This window comes from Takifugu rubripes, chromosome 12 (genome assembly GCF_901000725.2).
Source record: "Takifugu rubripes chromosome 12, fTakRub1.2, whole genome shotgun sequence".
NCBI lineage: Eukaryota > Metazoa > Chordata > Actinopteri > Tetraodontiformes > Tetraodontidae > Takifugu > Takifugu rubripes.
In genome coordinates this window covers 1,040,559-1,063,412 of record NC_042296.1, presented here as the reverse complement: position 1 = coordinate 1,063,412, position 22,854 = coordinate 1,040,559, and the positions used below count along the sequence as shown (strand labels likewise).

At 37.3% G+C, this 22,854-nt stretch overlaps 1 protein-coding gene across 3 annotated transcripts; it reads right to left on the bottom strand.

Annotated features, from left to right (window-relative positions):
- Positions 1 to 616: 616 nt before the first annotated feature.
- On the bottom strand, positions 617 to 22,810 carry LOC115251737 (titin-like). Of its 3 annotated transcripts, XM_029845158.1 has the most exons (38): positions 21,778 to 22,810; positions 20,607 to 20,720; positions 20,398 to 20,538; positions 19,956 to 20,081; positions 19,482 to 19,607; positions 19,045 to 19,170; positions 18,608 to 18,721; positions 18,071 to 18,187; positions 17,872 to 17,997; positions 17,324 to 17,437; positions 16,712 to 16,825; positions 16,100 to 16,213; positions 15,489 to 15,602; positions 14,877 to 14,990; positions 13,041 to 13,154; positions 12,429 to 12,542; positions 11,892 to 12,008; positions 11,693 to 11,818; positions 11,145 to 11,258; positions 10,532 to 10,645; positions 9,920 to 10,033; positions 9,308 to 9,421; positions 8,695 to 8,808; positions 8,083 to 8,196; positions 7,471 to 7,584; positions 6,859 to 6,972; positions 6,322 to 6,438; positions 6,123 to 6,248; positions 5,575 to 5,688; positions 4,963 to 5,076; positions 4,351 to 4,464; positions 3,739 to 3,852; positions 3,202 to 3,318; positions 3,003 to 3,128; positions 2,455 to 2,568; positions 1,844 to 1,957; positions 1,250 to 1,368; positions 617 to 828 (listed from the first exon to the last, which is right to left on the bottom strand). In XM_029845158.1, the coding sequence occupies exons 2-38, from the start codon at positions 20,647 to 20,649 to the stop codon at positions 796 to 798; spliced, it is 4,194 nt and encodes a 1,397-aa protein (XP_029701018.1). In that variant the 5' UTR covers positions 20,650 to 20,720; positions 21,778 to 22,810; the 3' UTR covers positions 617 to 795. The 3 variants fall into 3 exon arrangements, with proteins under 3 accessions (XP_029701018.1, XP_029701019.1, XP_029701020.1); XM_029845159.1 differs by lacking the exons at positions 9,920 to 10,033; positions 10,532 to 10,645; positions 13,041 to 13,154 and adding an exon at positions 14,265 to 14,378 and having other exon boundaries at positions 21,778 to 22,808; XM_029845160.1 differs by lacking the exons at positions 9,920 to 10,033; positions 10,532 to 10,645; positions 11,145 to 11,258; positions 13,041 to 13,154 and adding an exon at positions 14,265 to 14,378.
- Positions 22,811 to 22,854: the final 44 nt, after the last annotated feature.

Sequence of the window (22,854 nt, the reverse complement as noted above, 5' to 3'; positions counted from 1 at the left end):
GAAACATGTCAAACAGGCTGTTCCTCTGCAGGTGCTCCAGTAACTGAGTCATCACCACCTTCTCAAGAACTTTAGAGATAAAAGGAAGGTTGGATATTGGCCTATAATTTGCTAATACGTCAGGATCCAGTGATGTTTTTTTAAGCAACGGCTTAATCACTGCCACCTTGTAGGACCAGGGTACATAACCTGTCACTAAAGAACCATTGATCTGGTCCAGGATAGAACTGCCTATCAATGGTAGAACATCCTTCAACAGGTGTGTTGGGATGGGATCTAAAAGACACTTGGTGGTCTTGGATTTATGAATTAGCGATGACGCCTCGGAAAAATATATAGGGCTGAAGGAGTTTAAGGGCTTCTTGGAGACCCTGGATGTTCTCTGTAGGTATTGCATTTCAAATATTTCTAACAAAATGGATTTGGTGAATTGAAAATTCACATGAAAAAAGCAAAATGTAGTTTTAAAGCAGCTATGGAATGTTCTTGTCTGTAGAATTCACACTGGCATGTGCGTGCCAAAGTTTCCTTGATCAAGATGATCTGAAGCCATCCATCCTTTCCAGATGGATAGCTTGGTAACAAATTGAAATATAAATCAGTAAATGGTCAGAGATGATTTGAAAAACTTTAATATATTTAATGTAACACGGTGAGAGTACAAAAATAGCAAAATGCAAATAGTCTGTTGTCTCCTGGATTAATAACTTACTAGAAAATATATCCATTCCTCTGTGATTCTTAGAGCTGTGATATGGGCTTCACCAGTCTCTGCCTTCGTTGACTTCATTTCTGTCACTGCTTCGTCATCTGAGTTGCCAGTGGAATCTTCAAATTAAAAGGAAAAAAGAAAGATGTAATCCTTTAGTTGTGGCTGAAGTTGATCAGTACCAATATTACAGCAGCAGTCAGCAGTAACACAAGGCAACATGATATAGTAGGTTGTTTTATGAACAAAGTTTGTTGGCCTTGGTCTTTGGAAGAGCAAAGTCTATCATATTATGGGTCTTCAAATTAGCTTTTTCTACACGTCACCAGGTATGTTTAGTCCTTGACAATGTTTTAAACTGTAGGTGTCTTTGTACCAGCAGATGGGGAGCTGTTGGACTTTAGTTGATCTCTGTCACTGGTTTCTTAGCTATCACAATATTAACAAGCTGATTTAAAAAACTTTAATATATTCAATTTAACACAGTGAAGGGACAAAAATCACACAAATAGTCTGTTGTCTCCTGGATTAATAACTTACTCGAAAATGTATCCATTCCTCCGTTAATCTTAGAGCTCTGTAATCATAAGCTTCACCAGTCTCTGTAATGTTTGACATCATTTCTCTCGCTGGTTGATCATCTGAGTTGTCAATGGTATCTTCAAATTAAAAGGAAAAAAAGTTGAAGTTGATCAGTACCAATATTACAGCAGCAGGCAGCAGTAACACAAGGCAACATGATATAGTAGGTTGTTTTATGAACAAAGTTTGTTGGCCTTGGTCTTTGGAAGAGCAAAGTCTTTCATATTTTTGGTCTTCAAATTAGCTTTTCTACACGTCACCAGGTATGTTTAGTCCTTGACAATGTTTTAAACTGTAGGTCTCTTTGTACCAGCAGATGGGGAGCTGTTGGACTTTAGTTGATCTCTGTCACTGGTTTCTTAGCTATCACAATGTTAACAAAACTTAAAAGATTATTAAAAAATTGTGTGTATTATGTGGCAGCTTCTTTCTATTGTTCTTTCAAAAAACTGCAGCTGTCATTTTGCAATTAAAAGCTCAAAAAGGAACTTTTTGACCCAAGGAAGAAAATGTGCTCATTCTTTCAGGAAAACCACACAAAAGGCGTCCTACCTTCCAGATATTCCTCCTTGATTCTTATAGCAGTGATATCATGAGCTTCACCAGTCTCTGCCTTGGTTGACTTCATTCCTGTCACTGCTTCGTCATCTGAGTCGTCAGTGGTATCTTCAAATTTAAGGAAAAAAGAAAGATGTAATCCTTTGGTTGTGGCTGAAGTTGATCAGTACCAATATTACAGCAGCAGGCAGCAGTAACACAAGGCAACATGATATAGTAGGTTGTTTTATGAACAAAGTTTGTTGGCCTTGGTCTTTGGAAGAGCAAAGTCTTTCATATTCTTGGTCTTCAAATTAGCTTTTTCTACACGTCACCAGGTATGTTTAGTCCTTGACAATGTTTTAAACTGTAGGTGTCTTTGTACCAGCAGATGGGGAGCTTTTGGACTTTAGTTGATCTCTGTCACTGGTTTCTTAGCTATCACAATGTTAACAAAACTTAAAAGATGATTAAAAAAATTGTGTATTATGTGGCAGCTTCTTTCTATTGTTCTTTCAAAAAACTGCAGCTGTCATTTTGCAATTAGAAACTCAAAAAGGAACTTTTTGACCCAAGGAAGAAAATGTGCTCATTCTTTCAGGAAAACCCCACAAAAGGCGTCCTACCTTCCAGATATTCCTCCTTGATTCTTATAGCAGTGATATCATGAGCTTCACCAGTCTCTGCCTTGGTTGTCTTTATTCCTGTCACTGCTTCGTCATCTGAGTCATCAGTGGTGTCTTCAAATTTAAGGAAAAAAGAAAGATGTAATCCTTTGGTTGTGGCTGAAGTTGATCAGTACCAATATTACAGCAGCAGGCAGCAGTAACACAAGGCAATATGATATAGTAGGTTGTTTTATGAACAAAGTTTGTTGGCCTTGGTCTTTGGAAAATGTTGAAAATGTTTTGATTAGAGTTTCTAAGCACATCAATATTCATTTTTGCATTCCTTTTCTAGATCTATTTAATTTCAATGTGAGTGTGTGTTGAGGTGATGGGGGGGTTAATCTATGATAACCGTCACTCCAAAGTATCTCAAAGTGTGCAGATATAATCCTTTGGCTGTGGGTGATGTCAATCGTGAGCTACGCCAGCCTTTCACATGTTTTGGTTAATGTCTCGGCTGTCAATGACTGGGTGTTGTGACAAAAATTGGCAATTTTTATGCTCACCCGTTTTCATTGTTGCCCTCCTTTCTCTTCTGGGTCTCATTGGCAGGTTTGCTGTTTTGGTCCGTCTCTGAGGTTTTGGATCATGTTTCTTTGAGACTTTACTCAATGGTTCATCATCTGAAAAATCTGCACAGATGAACAGTTTAATAATATCTCCTTAATACAACAAAAATCTTCAGATATGTGGACAATAAATCACCTTCAATCTTTCTTTTAACAGATTTTCTTTGACGCACAAACTTGCGCTTCTGGGTAAATTTGGGAATTATGTTGACAATCTCTACATCAGATTCATCAGAGGTTTCACTTGTAATAACTGGAAGATGAACAGAAAAAGACTTAGTCATTGTTTACAGAAAAACAGAACTAAAATAAACATTATACAATCTGCTGTCTTGTCACTTGTGCTGGTCGATGTGCTTGAAGACTTGATCTTTCTCACTGTTTTTTTTAGCGATGAAAGTGTTAACAAGAGATGTGAAATAAAGTGGAAAAATCTCAATATTTTAAGCGATGCTTACAACAATGTACTTTTTGGTTTGATGTTGCAGCTGAAGATCAAGATGTCTGTATTTATGTGTATTTATGTTTTCTTGAAAAATATGCAGCTGTCATTGTGCACTTATAAACTCAAAACTCATTGATTGACCCCAGTAAGAGCACTGATAGCCCCTCAGTAATATCATGCTGCTGCAACTGCTCATTGAATCAGAAAACCTCACAAAAGGCGTCCTACCTTCCAGATATTCCTCCTTGATTCTTATAGCAGTGATATCATGAGCTTCACCAGTCTCTGCCTTGGTTGACTTCATTCCTGTCACTGCTTCGTCATCTGAGTTGTCAATGGTGTCTTCAAATTTAAGGAAAAAAGAAAGATGTAATCCTTTGGTTGTGGCTGAATTTGATCAGTACCAATATTACAGCAGCAGGCAGCAGTAACACAAGGCAACATGATATAGTAGGTTGTTTTATGAACAAAGTTTGTTGGCCTTGGTCTTTGGAAGAGCAAAGTCTTTCATATTATGGGTCTTCAAATTAGCTTTTTCTACACGTCACCAGGTATGTTTAGTCCTTGACAATGTTTTAAACTGTAGGTCTCTTTGTACCAGCAGATGGGGAGCTGTTGGACTTTAGTTGATCTCTGTCACTGGTTTCTTAGCTATCACAATGTTAACAAAACTTAAAAGATTATTAAAAAATTGTGTGTATTATGTGGCAGCTTCTTTCTATTGTTCTTTCAAAAAACTGCAGCTGTCATTTTGCAATTAAAAGCTCAAAAAGGAACTTTTTGACCCAAGGAAGAAAATGTGCTCATTCTTTCAGGAAAACCACACAAAAGGCGTCCTACCTTCCAGATATTCCTCCTTGATTATTATAGCAGTGAAATCATGAGCTTCACCAGTCTCTGCCTTGGTTGTCTTCATTCCTGTCACTGCTTCGTCATCTGAGTTGTCAGTGGTATCTTCAAATTTAAGGAAAAAAGAAAGATGAAATCCTTTGGTTGTGGCTGAAGTTGATCAGTACCAATATTACAGCAGCAGGCAGCAGTAACACAAGGCAACATGATATAGTAGGTTGTTTTATGAACAAAGTTTGTTGGCCTTGGTCTTTGGAAGAGCAAAGTCTTTCATATTCTTGGTCTTCAAATTAGCTTTTTCTACACGTCACCAGGTATGTTTAGTCCTTGACAATGTTTTAAACTGTAGGTCTCTTTGTACCAGCAGATGGGGAGCTGTTGGACTTTAGTTGATCTCTGTCACTGGTTTCTTAGCTATCACAATGTTAACAAAACTTAAAAGATTATTAAAAAATTGTGTGTATTATGTGGCAGCTTCTTTCTATTGTTCTTTCAAAAAACTGCAGCTGTCATTTTGCAATTAGAAACTCAAAAAGGAACTTTTTGACCCAAGGAAGAAAATGTGCTCATTCTTTCAGGAAAACCACACAAAAGGCGTCCTACCTTCCAGATATTCCTCCTTGATTCTTATAGCAGTGATATCATGAGCTTCACCAGTCTCTGCCTTGGTTGTCTTCATTCCTGTCACTGCTTCGTCATCTGAGTTGTCAGTGGTGTCTTCAAATTTAAGGAAAAAAGAAAGATGTAATCCTTTGGTTGTGGCTGAAGTTGATCAGTACCAATATTACAGCAGCAGGCAGCAGTAACACAAGGCAACATGATATAGTAGGTTGTTTTATGAACAAAGTTTGTTGGCCTTGGTCTTTGGAAGAGCAAAGTCTTTCATATTCTTGGTCTTCAAATTAGCTTTTTCTACTCGTCACCAGGTATTTTTAGTCCTTGACAATGTTTTAAACTGTAGGTCTCTTTGTACCAGCAGATGGGGAGCTGTTGGACTTTGGTTGATCTATGTCACTGGTTTCTTAGCTATCACAATGTTAACAAAACTTAAAAGATTATTAAAAAATTGTGTGTATTATGTGGCAGCTTCTTTCTATTGTTCTTTCAAAAAACTGCAGCTGTCATTTTGCAATTAAAAGCTCAAAAAGGAACTTTTTGACCCAAGGAAGAAAATGTGCTCATTCTTTCAGGAAAACCACACAAAAGGCGTCCTACCTTCCAGATATTCCTCCTTGATTCTTATAGCAGTGATATCATGAGCTTCACCAGTCTCTGCCTTGGTTGTCTTCATTCCTGTCACTGCTTCGTCATCTGAGTTGTCAATGGTGTCTTCAAATTTAAGGAAAAAAGAAAGATGTAATCCTTTGGTTGTGGCTGAAGTTGATCAGTACCAATATTACAGCAGCAGGCAGCAGTAACACAAGGCAACATGATATAGTAGGTTGTTTTATGAACAAAGTTTGTTGGCCTTGGTCTTTGGAAAATGTTGAAAATGTTTTGATTAGAGTTTCTAAGCACATCAATATTCATTTTTGCATTCCTTTTCTAGATCTATTTAATTTCAATGTGAGTGTGTGTTGAGGTGATGGGGGGGTTAATCTATGATAACCGTCACTCCAAAGTATCTCAAAGTGTGCAGATATAATCCTTTGGCTGTGGGTGATGTCAATCATGAGCTACGCCAGCCTTTCACATGTTTTGGTTAATGTCTCGGCTGTCAATGACTGGGTGTTGTGACAAAAATTGGCAATTTTTATGCTCACCCGTTTTCATTGTTGCCCTCCTTTCTCTTCTGGGTCTCATTGGCAGGTTTGCTGTTTTGGTCCGTCTCTGAGGTTTTGGATCATGTTTCTTTGAGACTTTACTCAATGGTTCATCATCTGAAAAATCTGCACAGATGAACAGTTTAATAATATCTCCTTAATACAACAAAAATCTTCAGATATGTGGACAATAAATCACCTTCAATCTTTCTTTTAACAGATTTTCTTTGACGCACAAACTTGCGCTTCTGGGTAAATTTGGGAATTATGTTGACAATCTCTACATCAGATTCATCAGAGGTTTCACTTGTAATAACTGGAAGATGAACAGAAAAAGACTTAGTCATTGTTTACAGAAAAACAGAACTAAAATAAACATTATACAATCTGCTGTCTTGTCACTTGTGCTGGTCGATGTGCTTGAAGACTTGATCTTTCTCACTGTTTTTTTTAGCGATGAAAGTGTTAACAAGAGATGTGAAATAAAGTGGAAAAATCTCAATATTTTAAGCGATGCTTACAACAATGTACTTTTTGGTTTGATGTTGCAGCTGAAGATCAAGATGTCTGTATTTATGTGTATTTATGTTTTCTTGAAAAATATGCAGCTGTCATTGTGCAATTATGAACTCAAAACTCATTGATTGACTCCAGTAAGAGCACTGATAGCCCTTCAGTAATATCATGCTGCTGCAACTGCTCATTGAATCAGAAAACCTCACAAAAGGCGTCCTACCTTCCAGATATTCCTCCTTGATTCTTATAGCAGTGATATCATGAGCTTCACCAGTCTCTGCCTTGGTTGACTTCATTCCTGTCACTGCTTCGTCATCTGAGTTGTCAATGGTGTCTTCAAATTTAAGGAAAAAAGAAAGATGTAATCCTTTGGTTGTGGCTGAATTTGATCAGTACCAATATTACAGCAGCAGGCAGCAGTAACACAAGGCAACATGATATAGTAGGTTGTTTTATGAACAAAGTTTGTTGGCCTTGGTCTTTGGAAGAGCAAAGTCTTTCATATTCTTGGTCTTCAAATTAGCTTTTTCTACACGTCACCAGGTATGTTTAGTCCTTGACAATGTTTTAAACTGTAGGTCTCTTTGTACCAGCAGATGGGGAGCTGTTGGACTTTAGTTGATCTCTGTCACTGGTTTCTTAGCTATCACAATGTTAACAAAACTTAAAAGATTATTAAAAAATTGTGTGTATTATGTGGCAGCTTCTTTCTATTGTTCTTTCAAAAAACTGCAGCTGTCATTTTGCAATTAAAAGCTCAAAAAGGAACTTTTTGACCCAAGGAAGAAAATGTGCTCATTCTTTCAGGAAAACCTCACAAAAGGCGTCCTACCTTCCAGATATTCCTCCTTGATTCTTATAGCAGTGATATCATGAGCTTCACCAGTCTCTGCCTTGGTTGTCTTCATTCCTGTCACTGCTTCGTCATCTGAGTTGTCAATGGTGTCTTCAAATTTAAGGAAAAAAGAAAGATGTAATCCTTTGGTTGTGGCTGACGTTGATCAGTACCAATATTACAGCAGCAGGCAGCAGTAACACAAGGCAACATGATATAGTAGGTTGTTTTATGAACAAAGTTTGTTGGCCTTGGTCTTTGGAAGAGCAAAGTCTTTCATATTATGGGTCTTCAAATTAGCTTTTTCTACACGTCACCAGGTATGTTTAGTCCTTGACAATGTTTTAAACTGTAGGTGTCTTTGTACCAGCAGATGGGGAGCTGTTGGACTTTAGTTGATCTCTGTCACTGGTTTCTTAGCTAGCACAATGTTAACAAAACTTAAAAGATTATTAAAAAATTGTGTGTATTATGTGGCAGCTTCTTTCTATTGTTCTTTCAAAAAACTGCAGCTGTCATTTTGCAATTAAAAGCTCAAAAAGGAACTTTTTGACCCAAAGAAGAAAATGTGCTCATTCTTTCAGGAAAACCCCACAAAAGGCGTCCTACCTTCCAGATATTCCTCCTTGATTCTTATAGCAGTGAAATCATGAGCTTCACCAGTCTCTGCCTTGGTTGTCTTCATTACTGTCACTGCTTCGTCATCTGAGTTGTCAGTGGTGTCTTGAAATTTAAGGAAAAAAGAAAGATGTAATCCTTTGGTTGTGGCTGAAGTTGATCAGTGCCAATATTACAGCAGCAGGCAGCAGTAACACAAGGCAACATGATATAGTAGGTTGTTTTATGAACAATGTTTGTTGGCCTTGGTCTTTGGAAGAGCAAAGTCTTTCATATTATGGGTCTTCAAATTAGCTTTTTCTACAGGTCACCAGGTATGTTTAGTCCTTGACAATGTTTTAAACTGTAGGTCTCTTTGTACCAGCAGATGGGGAGCTGTTGGACTTTAGTTGATCTATGTCACTGGTTTCTTAGCTATCACAATGTTAACAAAACTTAAAAGATTATTAAAAAATTGTGTGTATTATGTGGCAGCTTCTTTCTATTGTTCTTTCAAAAAACTGCAGCTGTCATTTTGCAATTAAAAGCTCAAAAAGGAACTTTTTGACCCAAGGAAGAAAATGTGCTCATTCTTTCAGGAAAACCTCACAAAAGGCGTCCTACCTTCCAGATATTCCTCCTTGATTCTTATAGCAGTGAAATCATGAGCTTCACCAGTCTCTGCCTTGGTTGTCTTCATTCCTGTCACTGCTTCGTCATCTGAGTCGTCAGTGGTGTCTTCAAATTTAAGGAAAAAAGAAAGATGTAATCCTTTGGTTGTGGCTGAAGTTGATCAGTACCAATATTACAGCAGCAGGCAGCAGTAACACAAGGCAACATGATACAGTAGGTTGTTTTATGAACAAAGTTTGTTGGCCTTGGTCTTTGGAAGAGCAAAGTCTTTCATATGATTGGTCTTCAAATTAGCTTTTTCTACACGTCACCAGGTATGTTTAGTCCTTGACAATGTTTTAAACTCTAGGTCTCTTTGTACCAGCAGATGGGGAGCTGTTGGACTTTAGTTGATCTCTGTCACTGGTTTCTTAGCTATCACAATGTTAACAAAACTTAAAAGATTATTAAAAAATTGTGTGTATTATGTGGCCACTTCTTTCTATTGTTCTTTCAAAAAAACTGCAGCTGTCATTTTGCAATTAGAAACTCAAAAAGGAACTTTTTGACCCAAGGAAGAAAATGTGCTCATTGTTTCAGGAAAACCACACAAAAGGCGTCCTACCTTCCAGATATTCCTCCTTGATTCTTATAGCAGTGAAATCATGAGCTTCACCAGTCTCTGCCTTGGTTGTCTTCATTCCTGTCACTGCTTCGTCATCTGAGTTGTCAGTGGTGTCTTGAAATTTAAGGAAAAAAGAAAGATGTAATCCTTTGGTTGTGGCTGAAGTTGATCAGTACCAATATTACAGCAGCAGGCAGCAGTAACACAAGGCAACATGATATAGTAGGTTGTTTTATGAACAAAGTTTGTTGGCCTTGGTCTTTGGAAGAGCAAAGTCTTTCATATTCTTGATCTTCAAATTAGCTTTTTCTACACGTCACCAGGTATGTTTAGTCCTTGACAATGTTTTAAACTGTAGGTCTCTTTGTACCAGCAGATGGGGAGCTGTTGGACTTTAGTTGATCTCTGTCACTGGTTTCTTAGCTATCACAATGTTAACAAAACTTAAAAGATTATTAAAAAATTGTGTGTATTATGTGGCAGCTTCTTTCTATTGTTCTTTCAAAAAACTGCAGCTGTCATTTTGCAATTAAAAGCTCAAAAAGGAACTTTTTGACCCAAGGAAGAAAATGTGCTCATTCTTTCAGGAAAACCACACAAAAGGCGTCCTACCTTCCAGATATTCCTCCTTGATTATTATAGCAGTGAAATCATGAGCTTCACCAGTCTCTGCCTTGGTTGTCTTCATTCCTGTCACTGCTTCGTCATCTGAGTTGTCAGTGGTATCTTCAAATTTAAGGAAAAAAGAAAGATGTAATCCTTTGGTTGTGGCTGACGTTGATCAGTACCAATATTACAGCAGCAGGCAGCAGTAACACAAGGCAACATGATATAGTAGGTTGTTTTATGAACAAAGTTTGTTGGCCTTGGTCTTTGGAAGAGCAAAGTCTTTCATATTATGGGTCTTCAAATTAGCTTTTTCTACACGTCACCAGGTATGTTTAGTCCTTGACAATGTTTTAAACTGTAGGTCTCTTTGTACCAGCAGATGGGGAGCTGTTGGACTTTAGTTGATCTCTGTCACTGGTTTCTTAGCTATCACAATGTTAACAAAACTTAAAAGATTATTAAAAAATTGTGTGTATTATGTGGCAGCTTCTTTCTATTGTTCTTTCAAAAAACTGCAGCTGTCATTTTGCAATTAAAAGCTCAAAAAGGAACTTTTTGACCCAAGGAAGAAAATGTGCTCATTCTTTCAGGAAAACCCCACAAAAGGCGTCCTACCTTCCAGATATTCCTCCTTGATTCTTATAGCAGTGAAATCATGAGCTTCACCAGTCTCTGCCTTGGTTGTCTTCATTACTGTCACTGCTTCGTCATCTGAGTCGTCAGTGGTGTCTTCAAATTTAAGGAAAAAAGAAAGATGTAATCCTTTGGTTGTGGCTGAAGTTGATCAGTACCAATATTACAGCAGCAGGCAGCAGTAACACAAGGCAACATGATATAGTAGGTTGTTTTATGAACAAAGTTTGTTGGCCTTGGTCTTTGGAAGAGCAAAGTCTTTCATATTCTTGGTCTTCAAATTAGCTTTTTCTACACGTCACCAGGTATGTTTAGTCCTTGACAATGTTTTAAACTGTAGGTCTCTTTGTACCAGCAGATGGGGAGCTGTTGGACTTTAGTTGATCTATGTCACTGGTTTCTTAGCTATTACAATGTTAACAAAACTTAAAAGATTATTAAAAAATTGTGTGTATTATGTGGCAGCTTCTTTCTATTGTTCTTTCAAAAAAACTGCAGCTGTCATTTTGCAATTAAAAGCTCAAAAAGGAACTTTTTGACCCAAGGAAGAAAATGTGCTCATTCTTTCAGGAAAACCTCACAAAAGGCGTCCTACCTTCCAGATATTCCTCCTTGATTCTTATAGCAGTGATATCATGAGCTTCACCAGTCTCTGCCTTGGTTGTCTTCATTCCTGTCACTGCTTCGTCATCTGAGTTGTCAATGGTGTCTTCAAATTTAAGGAAAAAAGAAAGATGTAATCCTTTGGTTGTGGCTGAAGTTGATCAGTACCAATATTACAGCAGCAGGCAGCAGTAACACAAGGCAACATGATATAGTAGGTTGTTTTATGAACAAAGTTTGTTGGCCTTGGTCTTTGGAAAATGTTGAAAATGTTTTGATTAGAGTTTCTAAGCTCATCAATATTCATTTTTGCATTCTTTTTCTAGATCTATTTAATTTCAATGTGAGTGTGTGCTGAGGTGATGGGGGGGTTAATCTATGATAACCGTCACTCCAAAGTATCTCAAAGTGTGCAGATATAATCCTTTGGCTGTGGGTGATGTCAATCATGAGCTACGCCAGCCTTTCACATGTTTTGGTTAATGTCTCGGCTGTCAATGACTGGGTGTTGTGACAAAAATTGGCAATTTTTATGCTCACCCGTTTTCATTGTTGCCCTCCTTTCTCTTCTGGGTCTCATTGGCAGGTTTGCTGTTTTGGTCCGTCTCTGAGGTTTTGGATCATGTTTCTTTGAGACTTTTCTCAATGGTTCATCATCTGAAAAATCTGCACAGATGAACAGTTTAATAATATCTCCTTAATACAACAAAAAGCTTCAGATATGTGGACAAGAAATCACCTTCAATCTTTCTTTTAACAGATTTTCTTTGACGCACAAACTTGCGCTTCTGGGTAAATTTGGGAATTATGTTGACAATCTCTACATCAGATTCATCAGAGGTTTCACTTGTAATAACTGGAAGATGAACAGAAAAAGACTTAGTCATTGTTTACAGAAAAACAGAACTAAAATAAACATTATACAATCTGCTTTCTTGTCACTTGTGCTGGTTGATGTGCTTGAAGACTTGATCTTTCTCACTGTTTTTTTTAGCGATGAAAGTGTTAACAAGAGATGTGAAATAAAGTGGAAAAATCTCAATATTTTAAGCGATGCTTACAACAATGTACTTTTTGGTTTGATGTTGCAGCTGAAGATCAAGATGTCTGTATTTATGTGTATTTATGTTTTCTTGAAAAATATGCAGCTGTCATTGTGCAATTATAAACTCAAAACTCATTGATTGACCCCAGTAAGAGCACTGATAGCCCCTCAGTAATATCATGCTGCTGCAACTGCTCATTGAATCAGAAAACCTCACAAAAGGCGTCCTACCTTCCAGATATTCCTCCTTGATTCTTATAGCAGTGATATCATGAGCTTCACCAGTCTCTGCCTTGGTTGACTTCATTCCTGTCACTGCTTCGTCATCTGAGTCGTCAGTGGTGTCTTCAAATTTAAGGAAAAAAGAAAGATGTAATCCTTTGGTTGTGGCTGAAGTTGATCAGTACCAATATTACAGCAGCAGGCAGCAGTAACACAAGGCAACATGATATAGTAGGTTGTTTTATGAACAAAGTTTGTTGGCCTTGGTCTTTGGAAGAGCAAAGTCTTTCATATTATGGGTCTTCAAATTAGCTTTTTCTACACGTCACCAGGTATGTTTAGTCCTTGACAATGTTTTAAACTGTAGGTCTCTTTGTACCAGCAGATGGGGAGCTGTTGGACTTTAGTTGATCTCTGTCACTGGTTTCTTAGCTATCACAATGTTAACAAAACTTAAAAGATTATTAAAAAATTGTGTGTATTAAGTGGCAGCTTCTTTCTTCTGTTCTTTCAAAAAACTGCAGCTGTCATTTTGCAATTAGAAACTTAAAAAGTAACTTTTTGACCCAAGGAAGAAAATGTGCTCATTCTTTCAGGAAAACCCCACAAAAGGCGTCCTACCTTCCAGATATTCCTCCTTGATTCTTATAGCAGTGAAATCATGAGCTTCACTAGTCTCTGCCTTGGTTGACTTCATTCCTGTCACTGCTTCGTCATCTGAGTTGTCAATGGTGTCTTCAAATTTAAGGAAAAAAGAAAGATGTAATCCTTTGGTTGTGGCTGAAGTTGATCAGTACCAATATTACAGCAGCAGGCAGCAGTAACACAAGGCAACATGATATAGTAGGTTGTTTTATGAACAAAGTTTGTTGGCCTTGGTCTTTGGAAGAGCAAAGTCTTTCATATTATGGGTCTTCAAATTAGCTTTTTCTACACGTCACCAGGTATGTTTAGTCCTTGACAATGTTTTAAACTGTAGGTCTCTTTGTACCAGCAGATGGGGAGCTGTTGGACTTTAGTTGATCTCTGTCACTGGTCTCTTAGCTATCACAATGTTAACAAAACTTAAAAGATTATTAAAAAATTGTGTGTATTAAATGGCAGCTTCTTTCTATTGTTCTTTCAGAAAACTGCAGCTGTCATTTTCCAATTAAAAGCTCAAAAAGGAACTTTTTGACCCAAGGAAGAAAATGTGCTCATTCTTTCAGGAAAACCACACAAAAGGCGTCCTACCTTCCAGATATTCCTCCTTGATTCTTATAGCAGTGATATCATGAGCTTCACCAGTCTCTGCCTTGGTTGACTTCATTCCTGTCACTGCTTCATCATCTGAGTTGTCAATGGTGTCTTCAAATTTAAGGAAAAAAGAAAGATGTAATCCTTTGGTTGTGGCTGAAGTTGATCAGTACCAATATTACAGCAGCAGGCAGCAGCAACGCAAGGCAACATGATATAGTAGGTTGTTTTATGAACAAAGTTTGTTGGCCTTGGTCTTTGGAAGAGCAAAGTCTTTCATATTATGGGTCTTCAAATTAGCTTTTTCTACACGTCACCAGGTATGTTTAGTCCTTGACAATGTTTTAAACTGTAGGTCTCTTTGTACCAGCAGATGGGGAGCTGTTGGACTTTAGTTGATCTCTGTCACTGGTTTCTTAGCTATCACAATGTTAACAAAACTTAAAAGATTATTAAAAAATTGTGTGTATTAAGTGGCAGCTTCTTTCTATTGTTCTTTCAAAAAACTGCAGCTGTCATTTTCCAATTAAAAGCTCAAAAAGGAACTTTTTGACCCAAGGAAGAAAATGTGCTCATTCTTTCAGGAAAACCACACAAAAGGCGTCCTACCTTCCAGATATTCCTCCTTGATTCTTATAGCAGTGAAATCATGAGCTTCACCAGTCTCTGCCTTGGTTGACTTCATTCCTGTCACTGCTTCATCATCTGAGTTGTCAATGGTGTCTTCAAATTTAAGGAAAAAAGAAAGATGTAATCCTTTGGTTGTGGCTGAAGTTGATCAGTACCAATATTACAGCAGCAGGCAGCAGTAACGCAAGGCAACATGATATAGTAGGTTGTTTTATGAACAAAGTTTGTTGGCCTTGGTCTTTGGAAGAGCAAAGTCTTTCATATTATGGGTCTTCAAATTAGCTTTTTCTACACGTCACCAGGTATGTTTAGTCCTTGACAATGTTTTAAACTGTAGGTGTCTTTGTACCAGCAGATGGGGAGCTGTTGGACTTTAGTTGATCTCTGTCACTGGTTTCTTAGCTATCACAATGTTAACAAAACTTAAAAGATTATTAAAAAATTGTGTGTATTATGTGGCAGCTTCTTTCTATTGTTCTTTCAAAAAACTGCAGCTGTCATTTTGCAATTAAAAGCTCAAAAAGGAACTTTTTGACCCAAGGAAGAAAATGTGCTCATTCTTTCAGGAAAACCACACAAAAGGCTTCCTACCTTCCAGATATTCCTCCTTGATTATTATAGCAGTGAAATCATGAGCTTCACCAGTCTCTGCCTTGGTTGTCTTCATTCCTGTCACTGCTTCGTCATCTGAGTTGTCAGTGGTATCTTCAAATTTAAGGAAAAAAGAAAGATGTAATCCTTTGGTTGTGGCTGAAGTTGATCAGTACCAATATTACAGCAGCAGGCAGCAGTAACACAAGGCAACATGATATAGTAGGTTGTTTTATGAACAAAGTTTGTTGGCCTTGGTCTTTGGAAGAGCAAAGTCTTTCATATTCTTGGTCTTCAAATTAGCTTTTTCTACACGTCACCAGGTATGTTTAGTCCTTGACAATGTTTTAAACTGTAGGTCTCTTTGTACCAGCAGATGGGGAGCTGTTGGACTTTAGTTGATCTATGTCACTGGTTTCTTAGCTATCACAATGTTAACAAAACTTAAAAGATTATTAAAAAATTGTGTGTATTATGTGGCAGCTTCTTTCTATTGTTCTTTCAAAAAACTGCAGCTGTCATTTTGCAATTAAAAGCTCAAAAAGGAACTTTTTGACCCAAGGAAGAAAATGTGCTCATTCTTTCAGGAAAACCTCACAAAAGGCATCCTACCTTCCAGATATTCCTCCTTGATTCTTATAGCAGTGATATCATGAGCTTCACCAGTCTCTGCCTTGGTTGTCTTCATTCCTGTCACTGCTTCGTCATCTGAGTTGTCAATGGTGTCTTCAAATTTAAGGAAAAAAGAAAGATGTAATCCTTTGGTTGTGGCTGAAGTTGATCAGTACCAATATTACAGCAGCAGGCAGCAGTAACACAAGGCAACATGAATAGTAGGTTGTTTTATGAACAAAGTTTGTTGGCCTTGGTCTTTGGAAGAGCAAAGTCTTTCATATTATGGGTCTTCAAATTAGCTTTTTCTACAGGTCACCAGGTATGTTTAGTCCTTGACAATGTTTTAAACTGTAGGTCTCTTTGTACCAGCAGATGGGGAGCTGTTGGACTTTAGTTGATCTATGTCACTGGTTTCTTAGCTATCACAATGTTAACAAAACTTAAAAGATTATTAAAAAATTGTGTGTATTATGTGGCAGCTTCTTTCTATTGTTCTTTCAAAAAACTGCAGCTGTCATTTTGCAATTAAAAGCTCAAAAAGGAACTTTTTGACCCAAGGAAGAAAATGTGCTCATTCTTTCAGGAAAACCCCACAAAAGGCGTCCTACCTTCCAGATATTCCTCCTTGATTCTTATAGCAGTGAAATCATGAGCTTCACTAGTCTCTGCCTTGGTTGACTTCATTCCTGTCACTGCTTCATCATCTGAGTTGTCAATGGTGTCTTCAAATTTAAGGAAAAAAGAAAGATGTAATCCTTTGGTTGTGGCTGAAGTTGATCAGTGCCAATATTACAGCAGCAGGCAGCAGTAACACAAGGCAACATGATATAGTAGGTTGTTTTATGAACAAAGTTTGTTGGCCTTGGTCTTTGGAAGAGCAAAGTCTTTCATATTATGGGTCTTCAAATTAGCTTTTTCTACACGTCACCAGGTATGTTTAGTCCTTGACAATGTTTTAAACTGTAGGTCTCTTTGTACCAGCAGATGGGGAGCTGTTGGACTTTAGTTGATCTCTGTCACTGGTTTCTTAGCTATCACAATGTTAACAAAACTTAAAAGATTATTAAAAAATTGTGTGTATTATGTAGCAGCTTCTTTCTTCTGTTCTTTCAAAAAACTGCAGCTGTCATTTTGCAATTAGAAACTTAAAAAGTAACTTTTTGACCCAAGGAAGAAAATGTGCTCATTCTTTCAGGAAAACCTCACAAAAGGCGTCCTACCTTCCAGATATTCCTCCTTGATTATTATAGCAGTGAAATCATGAGCTTCACCAGTCTCTGCCTTGGTTGTCTTCATTTCTGTCACTGCTTCGTCATCTGAGTCGTCAGTGGTATCTTCAAATTTAAGGAAAAAAGAAAGATGTAATCCTTTGGTTGTGGCTGAAGTTGATCAGTACCAATATTACAGCAGCAGGCAGCAGTAACACAAGGCAACATGATATAGTAGGTTGTTTTATGAACAAAGTTTGTTGGCCTTGGTCTTTGGAAGAGCAAAGTCTTTCATATTCTTGGTCTTCAAATTAGCTTTTTCTACACGTCACCAGGTATGTTTAGTCCTTGACAATGTTTTAAACTGTAGGTCTCTTTGTACCAGCAGATGGGGAGCTGTTGGACTTTAGTTGATCTCTGTCACTGGTTTCTTAGCTATCACAATGTTAACAAAACTTAAAAGATTATTAAAAAATTGTGTGTATTATGTGGCAGCTTCTTTCTATTGTTCTTTCAAAAAACTGCAGCTGTCATTTTACACTTAAAAGCTCAAAAAGGAACTTTTTGACCCAAGGAAGAAAATGTGCTCATTCTTTCAGGAAAACCACACAAAAGGCGTCCTACCTTCCAGATATTCCTCCTTGATTCTTATAGCAGTGAAATCATGAGCTTCACCAGTCTCTGCCTTGGTTGACTTCATTCCTGTCACTGCTTCGTCATCTGAGTCGTCAGTGGTGTCTTCAAATTTAAGGAAAAAAGAAAGATGTAATCCTTTGGTTGTGGCTGAAGTTGATCAGTACCAATATTACAGCAGCAGGCAGCAGTAACACAAGGCAATATGATATAGTAGGTTGTTTTATGAACAAAGTTTGTTGGCCTTGGTCTTTGGAAAATGTTGAAAATGTTTTGATTAGAGTTTCTAAGCTCATCAATATTCATTTTTGCATTCCTTTTCTAGATCTATTTAATTTCAATGTGAGTGTGTGTTGAGGTGATGGGGGGGTTAATCTATGATAACCGTCACTCCAAAGTATCTCAAAGTGTGCAGATATAATCCTTTGGCTGTGGGTGATGTCAATCATGAGCTACGCCAGCCTTTCACATGTTTTGGTTAATGTCTCGGCTGTCAATGACTGGGTGTTGTGACAAAAATTGGCCATTTTTATGCTCACCCGTTTTCATTGTTGCCCTCCTTTCTCTTCTGGGTCTCATTGGCAGGTTTGCTGTTTTGGTCCGTCTCTGAGGTTTTGGATCATGTTTCTTTGAGACTTTACTCAATGGTTCATCATCTGAAAAATCTGCACAGATGAACAGTTTAATAATATCTCCTTAATACAACAAAAAGCTTCAGATATGTGGACAAGAAATCACCTTCAATCTTTCTTTTAACAGATTTTCTTTGACGCACAAACTTGCGCTTCTGGGTAAATTTGGGAATTATTTTGACAATCTCTACATCAGATTCATCAGAGGTTTCACTTGTAATAACTGGAAGATGAACAGAAAAAGACTTAGTCATTGTTTACAGAAAAACAGAACTAAAATAAACATTATACAATCTGCTGTCTTGTCACTTGTGCTGGTCGATGTGCTTGAAGACTTGATCTTTCTCACTGTTTTTTTTAGCGATGAAAGTGTTAACAAGAGATGTGAAATAAAGTGGAAAAATCTCAATATTTTAAGCGATGCTTACAACAATGTACTTTTTGGTTTGATGTTGCAGCTGAAGATCAAGATGTCTGTATTTATGTGTATTTATGTTTTCTTGAAAAATATGCAGCTGTCATTGTGCACTTATAAACTCAAAACTCATTGATTGACCCCAGTAAGAGCACTGATAGCCCCTCAGTAATATCATGCTGCTGCAACTGCTCATTGAATCAGAAAACCTCACAAAAGGCGTCCTACCTTCCAGATATTCCTCCTTGATTCTTATAGCAGTGATATCATGAGCTTCACCAGTCTCTGCCTTGGTTGACTTCATTCCTGTCACTGCTTCGTCATCTGAGTTGTCAATGGTGTCTTCAAATTTAAGGAAAAAAGAAAGATGTAATCCTTTGGTTGTGGCTGAATTTGATCAGTACCAATATTACAGCAGCAGGCAGCAGTAACACAAGGCAACATGATATAGTAGGTTGTTTTATGAACAAAGTTTGTTGGCCTTGGTCTTTGGAAAATGTTGAAAATGTTTTGATTAGAGTTTCTACAGAGTTTACAGAAAAACAGAACTAAAATAAACATTGTACAATCTGCTGTCTTGTCACTTGTGCTGGTCGATGTGCTTGAAGACTTGATCTTTCTCACTGTTTTTTTAGCTATGAAAGTGTTAGGAAAGGACGTCCTACCTTCCAGATATTCCTCCTTGATTCTTTTAGCTGTAATATGGTGAGCTTCACCAGTCTCTGTCATGGTTGACTTTTGCTCTGTCAGTGTATCGTCAGAGCTGTCACTGGAAGCCTCTTTATAATTAACTAAAAAAGAATCACTTTTTTAATGATAGTGCTTTGAAAATGTTTTGATTAGAGTTTCTAACCTCATCAATATTCATTTTTGCATTCCTTTTCTAGATCTATTTAATTTCAATGTGAGTGTGTGTTGAGGTGATGGGGGGGGTTAATCTATGATAACCGTCACTCCAAAGTATCTCAAAGTGTGCAGATATAATCCTTTGGCTGTGGGTGATGTCAATCGTGAGCTACGCCAGCCTTTCACATGTTTTGGTTAATGTCTCGGCTGTCAATGACTGGGTGTTGTGACAAAAATTGGCAATTTTTATGCTCACCCGTTTTCATTGTTGCCCTCCTTTCTCTTCTGGGTCTCATTGGCAGGTTTGCTGTTTTGGTCCATCTCTGAGGTTTTGGATCATGTTTCTTTGAGACTTTACTCAATGGTTCATCATCTGAAAAATCTGCACAGATGAACAGTTTAATAATATCTCCTTAATACAACAAAAAGCTTCAGATATGTGGACAATAAATCACCTTCAATCTTTCTTTTAACAAATAAAGTGGAAAAATCTCAATATTTTAAGCGATGCTTACAACAATGTACTTTTTGGTTTGATGTTGCAGCTGAAGATCAAGATGTCTGTATTTATGTGTATTTATGTTTTCTTGAAAAATATGCAGCTGTCATTGTGCAATTATAAACTCAAAACTCATTGATTGACCCCAGTAAAAGCACTGATAGCCCCTCAGTAATATCATGCTGCTGCAACTGCTCATTGAATCAGAAAACCTCACAAAGGACATCCTACCTTCCAGATATTCCTCCTTGATTCTTTTAGCTGTAATATGGTGAGCTTCATCAGTCTCTGTCATGGTTGACTTTTGCTCTGTCAGTGTATCGTCAGAGCTGTCACTGGAAGCCTCTTTATAATTAACTAAAAAAGAATCACTTTTTTAATGATAGTGCTTTGAAAAAAAATGCTTTGATGAGAATTCCTAAGCACACCCCTATTTATTTTTGTGCTTCTTTTCTAGATCTATTTAAATAATTATGGAAGTGTATGTTGAGGTGGGGGGGCGCTAAACTACATTGGTCAGACTGAGCGTCACCAGTCTCTGAAATGGTTTGCTCTATTTTTGTCAGTGGTTTATCATCTTAGCTGTCAATGGAAAGCTCTTTAAATTTTACTAAAAAAAGGTTCACTTAATTTTGCTGCTTCAACAAAAAGTGACTTGAATTTTTATGCTCACCCGTTTTCATTTTTGCCCTCCTTTCTCTTCTGGGTCTCATTGGCAGGTTTGCTGATTTGGTCCGTCTCTGAGGCCTTGACTTATGTTTCTTTGAGACTTTATTCAGTGGTTCATCATATGCACTATCTGCATTTCTTGATTCTGTGTAAGAAACATTTTAATATCTACTAAATGCAATAAGGGCTTCAGCTATGTGGACAATAAATTACCTCCAATCTTTCTTTTAACAGATTTTTTTGGATGCACAAACATGAGCTTCTGGTTAACTTTAGGAGTTATTTTGGCAATCTCTATGTGAGGTTCCCCAGAGGTTTCACTAACATCTAAAAGATAAACATAAAAGACTTAGTAGGTGTTTACAGAAAAACAGAAATGAAATAGATATTGTACATGTTGCTCCAACTGCTCAATCACTCAGCAAAACCTCACAAAGGACGTACTACCTTCCAGAGATTCCTCCTCGAGTGTTTTCGCCACAATATCCTGAGCTTCACCAGTCTCTGTCATGGTTGGCTTTAGTGGTTTATCTGAGCTTTTACTGAAAACTATATTTAATTAGATATTTTTTTAATTATGCTGCTTTGAAAAAATGTTTATTTCTGCACTCCTTGAAGTTGAAGTTGATCAGCAGTGTAATTACTGAGGCACACAAGGCATACTGTTGAATTCGATTGCTTTAAATCAAAGGTCCTTTATCTTGATCCTTTGAAGATCAATGTCATATTTTAGCTGCATGTCGGTCAGGCAGGCTCAGACTGATTCTGTTAGCTTCAAGAGCCTTTGTCATGTTTTGCTTTCTGTCAGTGTTTCATCATTTTAGCTGTCAATGGAAATCTCTTATTTCCCAAAAAAAGAATAAATTTTGGTGCTTCAACAAAAACTGGCGCTGGTCATGTGCTTGTTACTGATTTCTTAGCTATTAATGTGTTTACAAAAGATGGAAAATAGTGTAAAAAATCTGTATTTTAAGTGTTTTTGTTTACATTTGTGTACTTGTTTTACATTAAAGCTGAAGATGAAACTGTATTTATGTGGCAGCCTCCTTCTGTTGGTCTTTCAAAAACTCATTTATTGACCACAGGAAGGATCAATTTAGTCAAATGATGACAAAAGTTTTAACTTATATTGATAACTAAAAAAATGTACACACATGACCAAATGTAATAACTACAAGTTTCAACAGAACAAAAAAGTTAATCTCTAATTGTAGCTTTATTCAAAAGTTTGAAATAAGTAAACTTTTCAAATAGCGGACGATAAAATTAATAAAGTAATACAACATTGAAATTGCATTTGTCCTGTATTGAAACTCTGTAAATATTTTAATAAATATTGAGTTTTGAAACGGTGCAGTAGCTGTTACATCACTTTTATACCTACGGTACTATAGTTGAGGTCCAGGGTTCCGGGTCGCTCGTTTCCTGGTTCTTCCTGCAGGGGGCGTGGAGGAGTCGATGGTTGTCCACAGCTGGCGTTGCAGGCGGACGCACCTGCCGGCCATCCCCATTAGCCTTCCATTTAAGGACGGAGCGCCCGTCTGCCAGTATCGGAGAGTTTTCGTACTCCTTAGGGTAAACCTGACTCTTGCTGCATAACATTGCTTTCGCTTGTTCGAGGTCTCCACGCCGACCTGCGGACGTAAACCGCTCGCTGGACCTGTCTCCTGCATTGGCTCCGAGTTTCCACCACTTTTGAGTTAAACCTTAATAAAGATTCTTAATTGGACACTATCCCCACTGCGTTTTGCCTGCTTTCGGGCCCTGGAAAGAACCAATCCTAACAACTATTATGTTAATAAGCTTATAACAAAAGGGATTACTGTGTTATTACATTTGTTAAACACCTATGGACCTTGGATCTCCGGCTTCTCAGACAAATAAGCTTTTTCTTTTTCTTAGAGTGATCTCCTCTTTAGTTTGGGGATCAGCTCTTCTGTGGTCCATGTCGTTGCTCATGGTGAAATTATTTTTTTCATTGAGACTTAGTGAGACATTAACAGTTGCTCACTTAAGCGCCAATAGTTCATCGTTTATTTCAGTTTCTTCTTCAAATGTAATGGACAACAGCACAATATACGTTCATCAAATGTAATATTGCCCCTAGCGTTAGTTTAAAATCATTGCAAGTGGCGCCTTAAAGTCAATAAGTTGGAGGAACTTTGGATTTGACCCACAAATTAAGAGGAAAATAACAATTCTGGTTTAAAGTAGCTTTTAATCTTATTTGCATCCCTTTCTATATGTGAAATATCAAATTATATTGCTTTGGTTTGAATTTTAAAGACTTTTTCCATAAAAATAAATTAACGCCCTACTTTGTTTGGTCTTGTTTCCTTATAGTTGCTGATTAATGTTCACTTAATAAACTCAATTGAGTGTTAATTATTAATTAATTGATTGATTGATTTTTTAAATTATTAATTAAGTGTTAATTAGACACTATATTCAACCAGGAGCA

Excerpts from the sequence above, each read along its gene's own strand:
- LOC115251737 (XM_029845158.1), bottom strand. The coding sequence starts at position 20,649 with ATGTTTGTGCATCCAAAAAAATCTGTTAAAAGAAAGATTGGAG. Across the intron at positions 3,853-4,350 it reads CAAGGAGGAATATCTGGAAG|ACACCATTGACAACTCAGAT; the intron begins GTAGGACGCCTT and ends TTAAATTTGAAG. Across the intron at positions 2,569-3,002 it reads GAGGGCAACAATGAAAACGG|ACACCACTGATGACTCAGAT; the intron begins GTGAGCATAAAA and ends TTAAATTTGAAG.